Here is a 15,083-nt window from a genome sequence, read left to right on the forward strand (position 1 = left end):
TGGTCTAAGCATTGGTCATACTTTGAAAGGAACTTGGAGGCAGGAAGCTCACTTCTCATTCACACAGTGGCCCATTTCCCTTGCAAGCAGTTGCTCCTCTTTTATCTTGCCCATGTTTCAAAACTCCTAATCAAACACAGATGCTAGTGCTTATGGACAAGGGGCACAAGGAGGGGTGATACCAACATAAGACACGTCCAACAAGGTACTGGGAAATAAGATTGCTACTTGGCTGAGAACATAGCAGTGGAACCCGAGGCTGGCAGAGCACGCCCGTCGTGGGACCGCTTGGAGCCTGGGGCCCCAGCAACGAGAGCGTCCTGCATGCCTGCAGTGTTTCCCACCGCTACACCAAGCTGATGTGCTGCCTCGTGGTGTCCAACATGATCTGCTGGTCCGCCACTGGACCAGACCCAGAGGGGACTGCCCGAACCCCTCTCTGCACCTGATGGACTTTGAGAGGAATCTTCAACAACGGACCACCCCGCTCCACCCAAAGAGGACCCCCGTGATGAGACTCTATGGACTGAGAAACTTTCTCCAACCTACTCTCTCCATCATTGTGGACCATTGTACAGGTTTGTGTTTATCTATCTTCTTTCTCTCTTAGCGTTGCGAACCCCCTCCCTCCCCTTCCCCCACAGCACAGAGGATCAATGCGCTTCTCGTACGCAGCCCCTGCGCACAGGCGGGGCACTGGTGCGCGTCCCTGCCCTCGGGGAGGCGCAGGGGGAGTACAGGCAGGGAGTGGAGCGGGGGAGCTCTCGGCTTAGTTGGCTAACATTGTATTTTCTGTAACCTAGTTGCATTCCCCTCCTCTCATCCCCATCTTTTTTATGTTAGTCCCTTGCTCAAGCACTCTGTATTTCCCTACTGGCTTTGTCATCTTTTTGGTTCATAACTGTTAACATCCACTAATAAAATTCAATCTTGCCTTAGACCAAAATGGGCAAAACCTCTCAGACAGCAGATTTGACATAAACAATAGATACACTTATCAGGAGCTCCTTTTTATTTCTGCCTGTCTGTGAAGCAGCTCATTTGAAGAGGTCAACGGTAAATTCCATCTACTGGATGGGCCAAACAGAGATGAAGGATGAAGTCATGCTGGACCATGTTAACTGCTGTGTCTTTGCTCTATAGACCATTGCAGATGGTCTGACTGCAGTTTTGAGTATGCTAAGCAAATCCCATGGGCTCTGCATTTCCCTTTTCCCCTTTTCCCCCAAATCCATAGGGCTGCCCATTGATCCCTAAAACATTCCTTGAAATTGTGATACTGATTAGATGTGATGTTCCAAACAAGCAACGACCATCAAGATGAGTGGTGGGTAGGTCTCACTTCACTCCACCAATAAAAAATCTACCAGTTTTAGCAATCCAAATTGTGGAGTAGGAGACCAAAACAGAGCAACCCACATGCTCTGTACCTTTCATATATAAAGGGGTTTAGAGCGTATATGGCTCTACTAGGAGTCAACTGCAAAAGTGAGACCCAAAGTCTGGATCAGAGAATCAGGCTTTTGGTGTGGCCAGGTTCAGAGATCAAAATGGCCCAGCTGAGAAACTTGGAGGCATTCAGTTTTGTTTCATTCCTATCCCTAGATGCATATTCAGCTCTTCATAAGCAGATGGGACCTTCATGCTTCTTGGTCTGTCACGTGTATCAGCTTGCACAATGCTGGCAGACATTTTACCAGATGGACTGGGTGTTAGACAGAGTCAGAAGACATTTGTCCTACTCTGGGATCTGTCACTGATGTCATGCAAGTCATTTCCCTCTCTGTCTCTCATTTTGCCCCCTCTCATTGTCTGTTTTGTCTATTCAGAAAGTGAAAGATAGTGACTGTCCTGAAAAGTTTACAGTGTTTGCCGTGTGTCTAGTACAACAGAAACTTGACCTTGGATGGAACTCCTAGTCCCTACTGTGACATAAATACTAGTGTAAGAAAGTCCCTCAGGTCAGTGTAGCACATAGGGACAGCCTCATACCACAACTTGGTAATGCTGCAAGGAAAGTTTTATCCCATTAAGATAAAAAATGAATCCTTTAGAAATAAATCCATTTAACATGAATGATTGATTCTGTTATAGACTTGTGTGAGGTTCTTTCTCAGTACAGAGTAATGCTTAGCAAGGAGTTTTCCTCTTTACATACCAGGAATCTGTCCCAAGTGGCTGAAACCAAATGTCAGTATGACATGCCTCTATTAAGTAATATTACATGGATATGGGTATTATTTGAAAGTATATGTATTGATAATGCTCCCAAAGGAAGAGCAGCTGCCAAGTCATTTCACTGGTTTAATTCAACACATACTGATAGCAAAACATCAGAAAGGGAAGGTCTAGGAGTTACTGAATGATAAATAATGTGATCTGGATGTTCAGTGTACATTTTCTTCATTCGTACAAAATCAGCAGAATGAGCAGAAAGAAAGAAACAGTGCTGGCCAACCTGATATGTATGAAAAACCAGGAACAGCTCACATGTACTGCTGGAACTTTTGAGGAACACTTCATTGGGCTGGGCCACAAACCCTGGAGAAGACAGACACACCTTGCAATTCCTTTGGTTTTCTCACTCCATGAGAACCCTGAAAAACAAAAGCAGGAGGCAGAATAACATGTCAGTAAATGGAAAATAGGGTGAGAACATGCTGGGGACCAAGAAAGGAAAAGAAAATGAAAATAAGACCCAACTTGCTGTAACTACAACTTTCTCTTGCTTGGTGGGATAAAGCTGCTTCTAGCTGCAACACTGAAAAAAACAAAGTACTGAGAAGTTTAGTTTGGGGATTTGGCAGAGAAGGCAAATTTGAGGTGCAATTCTCTCAGGAATACTGGACTATACTCTTTCATGAAGTTATCAAGGACACTTCCCTGAGAACAAAAATCACTCCTAAATACAGCAAAACTATTCCTGGAAGGACTGGGTGTGGTATAGCAGGTATCCAAAGCCTCAGTTCACACAAATAGATTTTTTCAAAGAAAGGAAATTAGTTTTTCCTCCCATCTCAGCAGAAACTTATACAGCGGGGAGTGATGGATACATCTACCACTGTCCAGTAAGAGGACCCTAGTCTTTTCTTTGGTAATGAGAACTATTGCTCTTTATGTAAAAATAAGCCATAAAATATATGCATTTAACTCAAAACCCAAATCTGAATATTCCCAACCTTTAAAAAAATTCACGTCTAAATTTTATGAACATTTTTTATTTGTAAGTTAATTACTTTTTACCACACCCAGAGGCTTAATGAAGTACTTCATAAACTGGGAAAACTTATTCTTGTATATATTTCTCTGAAGGACTACTTTGTTTTAAAAGCACAGGGCACATCACGAATCAAAACATACAGTGTTGATTCTACCTATAACATAGCAAACTGCACAAGAAAACATATCCTAAGGAAAAAGAGAAAGGTCACGGCAACTCAACATGATGACTGAAAGAAAAGTAATTGCTTAAATAGAAAGAGAAGAAAAAGAGAGTTTTGCCTATTGAGATTTCTTGGTTTAGCAGGATCATTGAGCACACAAGAGGCTATACTTACTGGATCTACAAGTGATAGCATAGGGAAAATTCCTCTGGCATGCCATTCCACAAAACTACTTTGTAGGAAAGGTTAAAGTAAAAGCATTATTTGTATCATCTAACACTACAGGTACATATCCCAACTATGCCATACCATACACCACCTGCTAAGTGATGCAGTCCACATGTGATGACCACCATCTTGGTCATGGCTAGGAACCAGATTGAAAACAATGTAAACTGCAGGATTAAATCTTGGAAGTAGGAGTGTAAGCAAACCATCTCCTATGTGGACTGGGCATGGAGGGAGCTGCTTCATAAACACTGAACTGCGGGTTACATACACACTTACGTGATAGAGCAGAGAACAAGCATGAGCCCCAAGGCAATGGGGAATGCATACAGAGCCGACCGTGGGAAGGTCTCGCGGACGTGGGACCAGAGGTCATTCATGTACTCTGAGAGCCAAGATCTGCGGACGCCTGCAGAGGGAACATATTCTACTCAGTGAAGGAAACAAGGCACTGTGGGAAGAAGGATTTTGGATATAGTTAAGTGAACTGTGCTCCAAGGATCTCCTTTGCAGAAGGGGTAATTTATCAGCCTTGCTGTATATAAGAGACCCAATAATATCCAATACTGACTCTCCCTTGCCTGATCCTCCAGCATCTCTGAGACTTTTCATAAGGGTACATTTGGAAAGTCCTAGGATCACTTGTTGTTAAGTCAGAATTTACATGGAAGCATGAACAATGTAACAGGATCCCTTCTCCATCTCCTTTGTTGATTAAATGGATCCCAGAGCATTTAAGTGTTAAAGCTAAGAATAAACTTTCCTTTTCATTTCCCACACCTTGTGACTGTCCTTTGCAGATTTAAAGAACAACAGCTAAAGCAGGAAATAAGCCTAAAGTCAATATCCTTGATGCAAATTACTTCAGGCTTCAGCTTCTGTGCAGAGGAAGCAGAGAGCACTGAGAATACTGAATACTGAGCCTTTTGTACAAATGCAAAAGATAGTAGTGTGACAGCAGTCAAGTAATTACACTCTGCCCTCTTGAAATATTTGTTCACCCTTTGGCATGGTTGGGGCTGGAGAAGCTGGCTATGAAAGTTTCTTAATGCACATCACAAAGTCTCTAACTCCCACTGGCACTAATTTAGCCCTTTGTGGGTAACTTTATCAAAGTATCTTAGAATGAAATAGCTCACAGGGTCCAAAGTCCCTTCCCATCCTTCAAGAGTGGTTCTTCTTAGATCAGTCCTGTGGGCATATGCTCAAGACTATAACCACAATTATGGTATTTTTGTGGACACACTGAGAACTTCAGTCTCTGGTGCAGTAAATCACAGGACTTATAGCACTGGAGACTGAAGTTCTCAGTGTGTCCACAAAAATACCATACCTGTGGCCATAACCCTGAGCATGGAGCACCTTGCTTCAGCACACAATTTATTCAAAGAGACCAAGGAGCATCACATCCATCACTCACCTCAGCATTCATAGCCTAGACGCCATGTGATGGGAGGGAGTAAAAGATATGTAATCTACTAGTACTTCCAGTGGATCTGTCAGTACCATACCCTACTTCCAAGGTGCGGAGTTGGACAGAGAGAATTGGTTTTTACAGGACATGGCAGATCGTTCTGTTGAGTGTATTCAGCTGCTACTTGGGCTACTTACGCCGGATTTCTCCTTGTCTCTCCTCCATGGCAGGGGGAATCTCTTTGCCTATCTCCTGGAAAGCCAGAAGTCTCCTCAGTACCAGTTTCTGCACACTCTGTCGTTGGATTCCCAAAATCCGGTAGGTGGAGGACTGGGAGACACCTTCAGTGTTGGAATCAGAGAAGGCAGAAACAACCAGACAGATTAGCAAAGGAAAGGCAGCCTTCAGCCACAGTGCTGCCATTGCTGCTGGGTAACTTCTCACTCAGGGAGCTGGTTCCTCTTCCCCTGTTTGAAAAACAGGCCCCTCACACACCTCCTCTTGGTCTTTGAAGATCCACGAACCACAGCAGCCTGAAAAGTTTGAACAAGTGTTTGTTATAGTGGGAAAAGACTCACTGCTACCCATGCCCACATTATTCTCACCCCTTCCCTGAATTAATGCAACAAAATAGGTGTGAAACTAAGAGGAACTGGAGTTACCATACACAAAGGGTCTGACCCACAGTCCATGGAAGCAAAAAGACCCTGGCTATCGATCCATGTGGGCTTAGGATCAGGCCCAATTAATACTCAGCTCTGCATGGAACATCTGTTTGGAGTGCTCGTGTATGCAAGGTGGGTGCAAATCAGGGGAGCACATTAGAAAATACTGGGTTCTCTAGGCTTTGGCTAGCAAGTCAGAAGACATTTCAGGTGCATTTCAGAGGATGTCTGCCTGTTCAGAGCCAGATACTTGGAAAGATTTTGAATTTGTGGACAGAGACAGGCCTCAGGTAGAAAGCCAGAATCCCAACATCCCTGCTGTTTACGGGGGCCTACATCCAGCATTGGGATTTAGTCCCATTCCTACAGGAGCATCAGTGGAATGTCATCTTGTCCTCTGGTCACACGGATGGCTGGCAGCTGTGCAGTTCTATACCATGTCACTATGATGACATAGCTGCTAAAAATAACTGTGCGTGGCCAGAAAGTACTAAATGATGGCTGTGAAAAAGACTTACCTCAGCCAGGTGAAGAGCAAAGCTGGCAGGATGCTGCACCAGAACAGGAATGTGGCAAAAGTGAAACCACGGCAGACAGGGCCATCGCAGTAAAAGAAAAAAAAAGAAATGTGCCCATCTCTACTTGTTGATCCATTCTCATGCTGCCTTTGCACGGGCAGCTGGTCTTGTGCGCCAAATAGCCTCGTGTAGGCCGTGGAGGGTCCCCCAAATTCACCTGCCACATCTTCAGATGGATCTTCAGTGAAGGGGGTCTCCTTTGAGGGCACCTCCAGAACCATCATGTCCCTTGGCAAGTGTCCGTGGGGCTCCAACCTCCCCTACACCCCGGCCGTGCGCCACCCTCTGAGATGGGCCACAGGATCTCTTTACGGCTGACCCTTCGATGATGATCTCCTTGGCAACTATGTCCCCTTTGTCTCAGAAGAACATCTGAGGTTCCACCTGGGTCTGGAGGATTCGAGACGTCCCATCTTCTGAGACGTTCTCTTGTGGCTCCGGACATTTCAGGAGGATGCCGCTGACTGCCACCGCATTCACAACACACCTGCGATCCTCTGTCAGGGTCCCTAGCCTCCCGGAACCCAGCAGAAAGTGCCGGTAAACCCACACTGGGCGGGGAAAGAAAACAGAACAAGAAAGAAAGAAAACTAAAAAAGCTACACCAACGACACAAAACAAGCCATGCGGTGAGGACCCCTAAACCAAGCACAACAAAGACCAAATGGGAATAAAACAATGAGAGGGAAACACAATAAGGGAAAAAAGGGAGAAAGGAACTGGGGGGAGGAGCCCTAGTGCTGTAGGCTCACCGACTCCACTCCCCCCGGTGCCTTCAGTGTGCGCATCCCCCGGGCGGGGCTCCCGCCCTGGTCAGGATCTTCTTTGGCTCCTGCTGGAGCCCTCTTTAGCTTGGCATCTCCGCTCCGCTTGTCACCGCTGTGCTTGGCAGGTCCCACTGCCACTGCTGCCAATCTCTTGGCCAGCCCCTCCAGCTCACTCCTGAGCTGGTCACTCCTGGTGGTAGTTGCTACAGCTCCTGCTGCAGCCGCCGCCGCCGCCCATCTCTGGACCGGCTCTCCTGTTCCCAGACGGTGCTGCTTCTCTCCAGTGTGGGGAGGGCTTGCAGTCTCAGCTGCTGAAGCCGATCCACCCCCTGCCAGATCTTCGGCTCCTTGCTGGCACCAGGAGCCTCCACCGCAACGGCTCCCCGCCGCACTCTTTGTTCTCGGCATGCCCATTTCCGCGCTCTCAGGGCCAGCTTTTGTCCCCACTGGGTAGCATCTTCCAATGACGTCACCCGGTCTCAGCTGCAGATGAGCATGGCTGATGAACCGCATGGGTGACTCTCCCCGGCACGCTTCTTCACTCCCTCAAAGCCCTGCAATAGGTGAGTTTATGCAGGTGTGGCTTCTCCCTTGCCCGATCTTAGGTCCCTGGGACAAGAAAAAAAGCAGCAAAGCCGGGAGGAGCTGGGACTGGCTCCCACATTGGCGTGGGCACGCTTTATAGCAGCATGCCAGGGCCAATTTGCTGTCCAGACTCCAGAGGCCAGTATAAAAAGCCCAGCGGGAGACCAGTGGGGAGAACTGGAAGAGAGGTTCCCAACTGGCACGGAGAAGCCGGAACTGGAACAGGAGCAGAGTCCCTCTGGAGGGATGTAGTGGTTGCCCCAGGGTTGGGTTTCCTTAAAGGAACAGAGCCAGGGAAGTTTCGATAACTTACCTGAAGGAATACTGTGGAAGGGAGACACCGACAACTCAGATTGGATCCTGGCAGGGCCAGGTAGGACAAGGATGGGTGCAGGTCTGACCCATGGCAAGTATAAAACCAGAAGTGAGAGAGGGACTCCGGGGGCAGTACAACCCGAGGTCTAGAAGATGCATAAACATGATAAAGGGGCAGTAGGGAACACTTGGACAAAGCAACATCCAGCTCCCACCATCATAAATTAAGAAGGCCAAAACACTGAAGTGTATGCAATACCAGTACTAGTGACCCAGGAAGCGACACCTTTGGTTGGCATCAGGTGGGGTGTAGGGGAGGCGGAGCCCCAAGCAAGAAGGACAGTCAGGACAACTGAAGAAAGGCACCTGGGGAGGCGGGATAGACCATCTCCCTCCCAATTAAAATACTTTCCAACAAAGACATGGCAGACGAGACCCCCTGGGAGACCGACCAAAAGTCAGCCCAGTAACAAACCTGTGTCTTTCCTAAACAACAACAACACCAGAAAAGACCCAACGGACTGAACACACAGGTGAATAGCACAGGAGACTACAATGGCGCAGCAACAACAGCATCATTGGGACACATGTAGGCGTGCCCACTAAGTTCTAATTTGCTGCAGCTAGACTGCTCTTCGTACCTAAGTTGATGCATTTAAAGCTGGTTGGGTTATGTGTGCACTGCACTATGATCACTGAAAGCTAGATATCTTGCATGTCTTCTAGGACCAGGTAGGCATATCCCACAAACTTTTAGTTTCCTGTGCCTCCAGAGGGCTTCTAAGAGTGTGAGGATCTGAGGTCTTTCCTTTTGTTTCTAGATTCCTGTGACTTGCCTCATCATGGAACCTCTTCAGACATTTTTGCCCTGATTTTCCATTTTCCAGTTTTATGTGGAAAATAAATTTCCTGTATAATCAGAACGCTGTGTTACAATAGAAAAGTGTATTGTAGCACCTTTCAGTGGCTATGGGATGCTTTTCAAATATTCAAAGAATATCAGATTAGTTTAGGTGTAGGAAAAGAAAGCTAAATGACAGATAACTACCCAGCAGATCAGCTGGATTTCTGGCAGGATCATAATGGCACATACACAGGCAATATCCAGAGTGACTCTATTGTACTGACACAGCAGTCCATATCCTCAGCTCTTGCTGGAGCTCGAGAGTGAGTCTCCAAGGTGGACTTTGTTCTTGCCTGATCCTGGATCAGACCAACCACACCCTCCAGCAAGACACAGAACAGCCTAAAGTGGCTTTAACTTATGCAGGATGTTTCAAAGATAAGGCTGTGTCCCCTTTGCTGGCACACAGGAATAGGGATGATGTAACAGCCTCTGTATCTCTCAGTGCCAGATTTAGGCACAAGCTAAGAAAGCTGCAGTTTAGGGCCTCACATTATGAGGGGCCTCTAAGCCAACCCCCGGGTCGTGAAGGGTCAGCTGCCAGACTGGAAGTGACTACGAACTGGCAAACCACGGCCCCACAAAGCCAGGCGGAGAGGCCGTGACTCCTCCTGCAGGGCCTGTGGCAACCACGGTTGAGGTTTGGTCCCACCTCCTTGCCCAGGGGGTGGAGGTATCTTTACCTGTGTTCAAGGGCTCTCCGTGCGGTGGTTCACAGTTTGCCAGGCCACAGCCGTTTCCAATCCACAGTTTGCTGGGCCACAACATAGAAAGGTTGGGAATCCCTAGTTTAGGGCCCCACCCCATCATAATCTGGCCCTGGTGCCTCTGCAGAGTGCTCTCTGTGCACTGAAGTTAGCATTCTGTGACCAATTTATGCCAAACTGTAGTGCCAACATCCATCAGCAATGCAGCCAATGCAAAAGATTTGAAGGTATGATTGCTGGTATGATTGCTTTAGGCTGGTGAGTCACTTTCATGGGTAACCCCAAGTCATATGAAATAAGAGGAGGGAGAGGCAGGAAGAGGTTAGAATAGAAGAAAATAGAGAAACTGGGGCATGAATCTGCACAAACAAACAGAGCAAGGCCACTCCTCAGTAGCTGAGATCTGATATCTCAGAGGACCTTCCAAGTGAAACTTAATCCCTACCAAATGTTGTTTCTTGAGATGACCTACTAATAGGTACCCCATACCACTGGGTATTACATACTATGGTGGGCATTATTAGATTGTGCCATCTGTCAAAGGAGTCGGTTCCTGCTGATTTTACATGAAAAAAAGTCTACCAAAGTAAAATGCACAGTACTGTTCAGGTTAGGTGTACAGCTGGCTCTGAGTCAGATCCCCAGTGGGTGTGGACCTGCCACTCTGTACCATTCCACTGAAGTCAATGAAGCAATGACTTCCCTCAGTCAAAGAGCCCTCTAACTACCAAAACATTGGTGTGACAGAAAGGGAACTTCAACTACAATTGCACAGGGGGAATCTAGGGGTTGTCTCCATTCCCTTACAGGAGGACAAATTAAAGGAGACAATTCTGGAAACTAACAGTGGAGCCTGTAAAGGCTTTTATGAATCTGTCTGCCTACAATCTGTCTTTCCAAAGCAGTTACTCAGAGGCAACTGATTTGCCTGCTTCCTGGGCAGCTGGAAAACATCCCCAAGTCATCTCTAGGACTTATGACTGGACAAGGACTGCTGGTTTAGTTCAGATTCCTTTGTGTTTGCAGCCTGATTCCTATCTAACAGGCCTGTTGGAATTCCCAGTTCCCACTCCCAAAACACCCCAGTCACCCGCAATGGGGTGCATCTGCTTCGTGCCTGGTTAATAGTTTCTGAAATATCCTCATCATAATACTTTAAAATCTCAGTGCCCAGGGCAAGGACAGCAATTCATGGTCTGAGCAGGGCAAATCCAAAAGGTGCTTCACTTGCTTGTAGAGGAGAATGTGACTTCCCTTTCAAAATGCAGTATCTCACTATCCCTACAGCCCAAGAGACCTAGCTCATGAATCACAGACAAATCCAAGCTCAAGGATGCACCAGTGGTGGAGGAGGAGGCTGGGAGCACTAAACAGGCTGACCTGACCTCTGAAGGAGTCCCTGCTAATCCTTATCCCAAAACTAGTGAATTGCCCATCAAGAATGACAGCGGGGATGGAGGGGGAAGCTTGCTAACCCTAATTCTAACCCTAACCCCCACCCTCCCATACACACACATACACACACACACACACCACCACTGCCTCCCAGGAGCAGGTAGCGAGGAAGCAGCTTGCCCCACCATCCCTTCCATCCCCCTCTGCCAGAACCCCCCACCCCCCCACTCTACCCCCTCCGTCCCTGCTATCATGGCGGTGCTCCACCATGCCACCACCACCTCCTGTCCGTAATGCTCTTGGAGCACTTTGATTGGTTGTTTCGGTAACCAGAGTGCTCCCAGAGCACTACAGACAGACAGACAGATGGACTAAGCCCTTTTTTATTTTAGAATACTCCCCCTTTGATACTAGCCAGTGCCATCTCTCAAGCAAAAAACAACCCTTTGGCCTTCTCACCCTTTTCCAGATGATTTTTCCAGAGCTCAATGAAGCTCTACTGAGGTGGGAACTCAAGGCTATAACAGCATAGGTACACAGATGTATTGTATTGGGTTGGCTCCTTGGAATATGCACCTGTCAGTAAAGTAGGCCACATCACCCATTTGAACCAGCTGTTGAGGGCTTCAGGGTCAATTACAGGCATTGCAAGTTCCTGGATTCTCTTGCCCATTCTCCTTTCCCTGCAGCATGGGGCCCTGCAGATAGGATTTCTCTTCTCCTGCTGTTTTGTTGCGGGTCCATCCTGTTAGATCCTAACACCCTGCCAGTTTCAGCCCCTGCATTCAGTGTCTCTCAATGTCAGCCCCTGCATCCAATGTCTCTCTGATGCAGCAACTTTGAACTTTGAACAGATTCACCTTGAGGGGCCTGAAGGCATCAATGTTTGTTCTCCTGTGCCTAAAATAAAAGATAGATAGAATGGCTTCCCAGCTCCAGACAGATGTTTAGAGTCCTTGGAGCCTAATCAATTACTGTATAAAGGACACTCTTGGGACCCCTAATTTAACTTCTCCTTAGCTAGCCATCCTGATCCTGATCTTGAATACAGTTCTTTTAATGAGAGCATTGATAAAATTAAGACCCAAGTTACCAGCAACACAAACTGGGTGGAGGGGAGGGGGAGAAGGGAGTTGCTTGCTATGATGAGCTTGAGGAACCACTCCTTGGTTTCACCATCTTGTTTCTATGATCAGTTCTGTTGCAATGATGGGATTAAGCTAAAGGGTAATTAGATCTCCTGCTTCAGGCTGTAATCTAATCACTGCAAATGCCAGCAAGGAAAGATTCTTCCAGCCCGGTGCATACAGCAATGCAAAATGGCGTGAATGCATTATGCTTTCATTCTCCCTTCATCTGTAAATTTAGATATTGGCGGGCCATGACTGCAGGCATGACTCCAGACCTGACGAATTGATGATCTGATCAACTATGGCATACCCTGTATTTCTATTAAAATATACATCAACCTGGCCCCCAGAGGTGTCTGGAGAATCCGATTCTTGTATTTCAATCCCCTGCTGACTGATCACAAGAATGGAGTGCTAGGGAAGAGGACAGCTGTCATGTGTTCATCCACCAGCTGGTGGATCTAATTTTTAGCCCTGGCATGCTTGATAGTATTGCTAGGTTCCGAAGATGATGCCCTTTCATGGTCCTGGTTCTTTGTGCCTTGGAGCTGGTTGCAGTGTCAGAAAAGCACTTATCATTGCATGTTATTTACTCAGCACAGCCCATTAATCACTCAGCAGCAAAAGTGGAAAATGGTCTGTTGAGACAAACCTCCTTCAAGCTTTGTTTCACTCTCCTCAAGGCAAGCCATTGGTTCTCTGGCAAAGTCCTGGCTTCTACCTAGGCATGCCTTCTAGAAAGCTTTATTTATAGGCCCCCCAAAATCATTGTCATATGCCTGCACACAACACACACACATACTGTGAACATCCACCCACCCACCCCCACATAATTCTATGTTACAGCTGTGTTTCTTTTACCAGAGAAAAACAAGAGCATCATATTGCACAGCAAGGATGGTTACCCTCCCTAAAATACCACTGACTCAACAACTTCATAAAACTATCTCTAGACCAAGTAAATTAAAAGATACTCACCACAACTGGCAGGCCAAAGTCAGTGAGGCCAAACCAGAGGAGAACAAATGAAGCTTCTGGTTCCAGGTGATGTCCAAGCCAGTATATCTCAGCCCCAGAGGAAACACATATGATGTACATGCACACACAGATCTCATCCAGGAATCTTCTCCCAGTCTGGATTCTACACTTGCTACATGGAACTCTGCTGCTTTTGTGACATCAGTGCCATTCCCCTTCGCATCATAGACCCAATCACATATGTGCCTGTGGATAAAGTAGATTGAAACAGAACAGGTGCTCTCACTTTAGCATCCAAAGAGGAGGGGAAGTTCCAGGGGAGGTCCAAGCTGGGCAGAGGAGGGGGAACCACTGGAAAGCTTTGCAATTTGACATACCAAGGTAAGGGCATACTCCCACCATACCACTACCCTTTATTTTAGCCCCTGAACCCACAGTTCTTCCCTCTTCCTCCCAACTCTGTAGCTGGCTAGAAAACACTCTTCCCAAGCTGCAGCAATCTGAGTCTGTGGGTTGATGATGGAAGCCTTGCTGGAAAGCCATCACTCACCTCCTGGAATTGTTCATTGAGTGCAATGTTGAAAGCTCTCCAACCTTTTCATCCTGCAAATAACTCAGAAAGAAAGGAGAAGCCACATCTTTTTCCAAAACTTTAATCCTAGCTACTCTAATGCCACTGGCCTATGACTTCCCAAGGTGCCTATCCCCATGATATCCAATCTTCCTTTACATGGTTTTCACTCATGTTGCTAAACCTGGTCATACTTATTGGAAAGTATCTTAAAGAGGGTAATATAGTGGGTTGCCTTTTTGATCAAATGACATTTTAACCAATGTATATTCCATTTTCATCAAAATTGTTGACTTTATATCCAAAAACTGAAATTTAGGGTTTTGTGAATTTTTGGTTACTAGGTTTGTTTTTTTAGTAAACATCTAACAAACTGCAAAGAAATATTAGAAAAAATATATTTGTCTTCATTGACATTTTTCACAGGAAAAAAAATCATTTATTGACCAGCTCTAATGCTCACTACTGTCAGGTCCTGATGGAGCAGAGCAGAAAAGTGCCACCCTTGAAAAATCAGGCTTATTGGAAAGAGTCATTGATATCCTGAAATAACATTGGCATAAGAAGGAGAAGGGACATCTGGGATCAATTGAGGAACTACAAATGAAACTCGAGCCAGCATCCTTATCCAAGGATCCGACTTACATATTTTTCCCCAAATAGATTGGTGAATATAAATATTTTGCTGATGATGATCGTCTTTGTCCAGGGAGTCAGGGCTTGTATGTGGTTTGCCCTGAAGGCAATGGCCTTCAGTACTGAGAGCCCAGATTTGTTTTAAGCTCTGAAAGCAAGTATGATGCCATCTGGGTAGAGTCTGGACTTTACCATCATTTCTCTGTAAGATCATTTTCATTTTTATTTGATTCAGCTTGAGCAATATCTGAGTAATTTAGGAATTTGCTATTTATTATGCATGCGAAAAGCATGCCTGGTAAATACCAAGTGGGGAGGAGAGTGGGTGCTGGGAGAGGAGGGGGAGAAGAAGAGGGGAAGGTCATAGATTTCATAGACATTAGGGCTGGAAGAGACCTCGGAAGATCTTCGAGTCCAGCCCCCTGCCCCAGGGGCAGGAACTCAGCAGGGGTCATAGGATCCCAGCAAGATAAACATTCAAATTTCTCTTGAAGGTGTTCAAAGTAGGTGCTTGAACCACCTCCGGCGGCAGTCTTTTCCAAACCTTGGGGGCTCAGACAGTAAAAAAGTTCTTCCTTATGTCCAACCTGAATCAGTCATGGAGGAATTTGAGACCGTTTGACCTTCTCTGGTGAACAGATGTTCCCCCAGATCCTGGTGAGCACCCCTTATAAATTTATAGGCAGCCACCAGATCACCCCTGAACATGTGCTTTTCCAGGCTGAAGAGTCCCATAGCTCTCAGCCTCTCATCATAAGGTCTGTTTTCCTAACCTCTGATCATGTGTATGGCTCTCCTCTGGACTCTCTCAAGCTTCTCCACATCCT

The 15,083-nt window shown here is 46.4% G+C and overlaps 1 protein-coding gene across 1 annotated transcript in view; it reads right to left on the minus strand.

Moving 5' to 3' along the window:
• Positions 1-2,538, minus strand: part of MPP1 (MAGUK p55 scaffold protein 1) — a 45,031-nt gene extending 42,493 nt beyond the window's left edge. Inside the window, exon 1 of the mRNA XM_059732644.1 lies at positions 2,491-2,538. Within this exon, the coding sequence (XP_059588627.1) occupies positions 2,491-2,523 (33 nt within the window). The 5' untranslated portion in view covers positions 2,524-2,538. The remainder of the gene's footprint in view (positions 1-2,490) is intronic.
• Positions 2,539-15,083: the final 12,545 nt, after the last annotated feature.

Source organism: Alligator mississippiensis, chromosome 8 (genome assembly GCF_030867095.1).
Source record: "Alligator mississippiensis isolate rAllMis1 chromosome 8, rAllMis1, whole genome shotgun sequence".
Classification (NCBI taxonomy): Eukaryota; Metazoa; Chordata; order Crocodylia; family Alligatoridae; genus Alligator; species Alligator mississippiensis.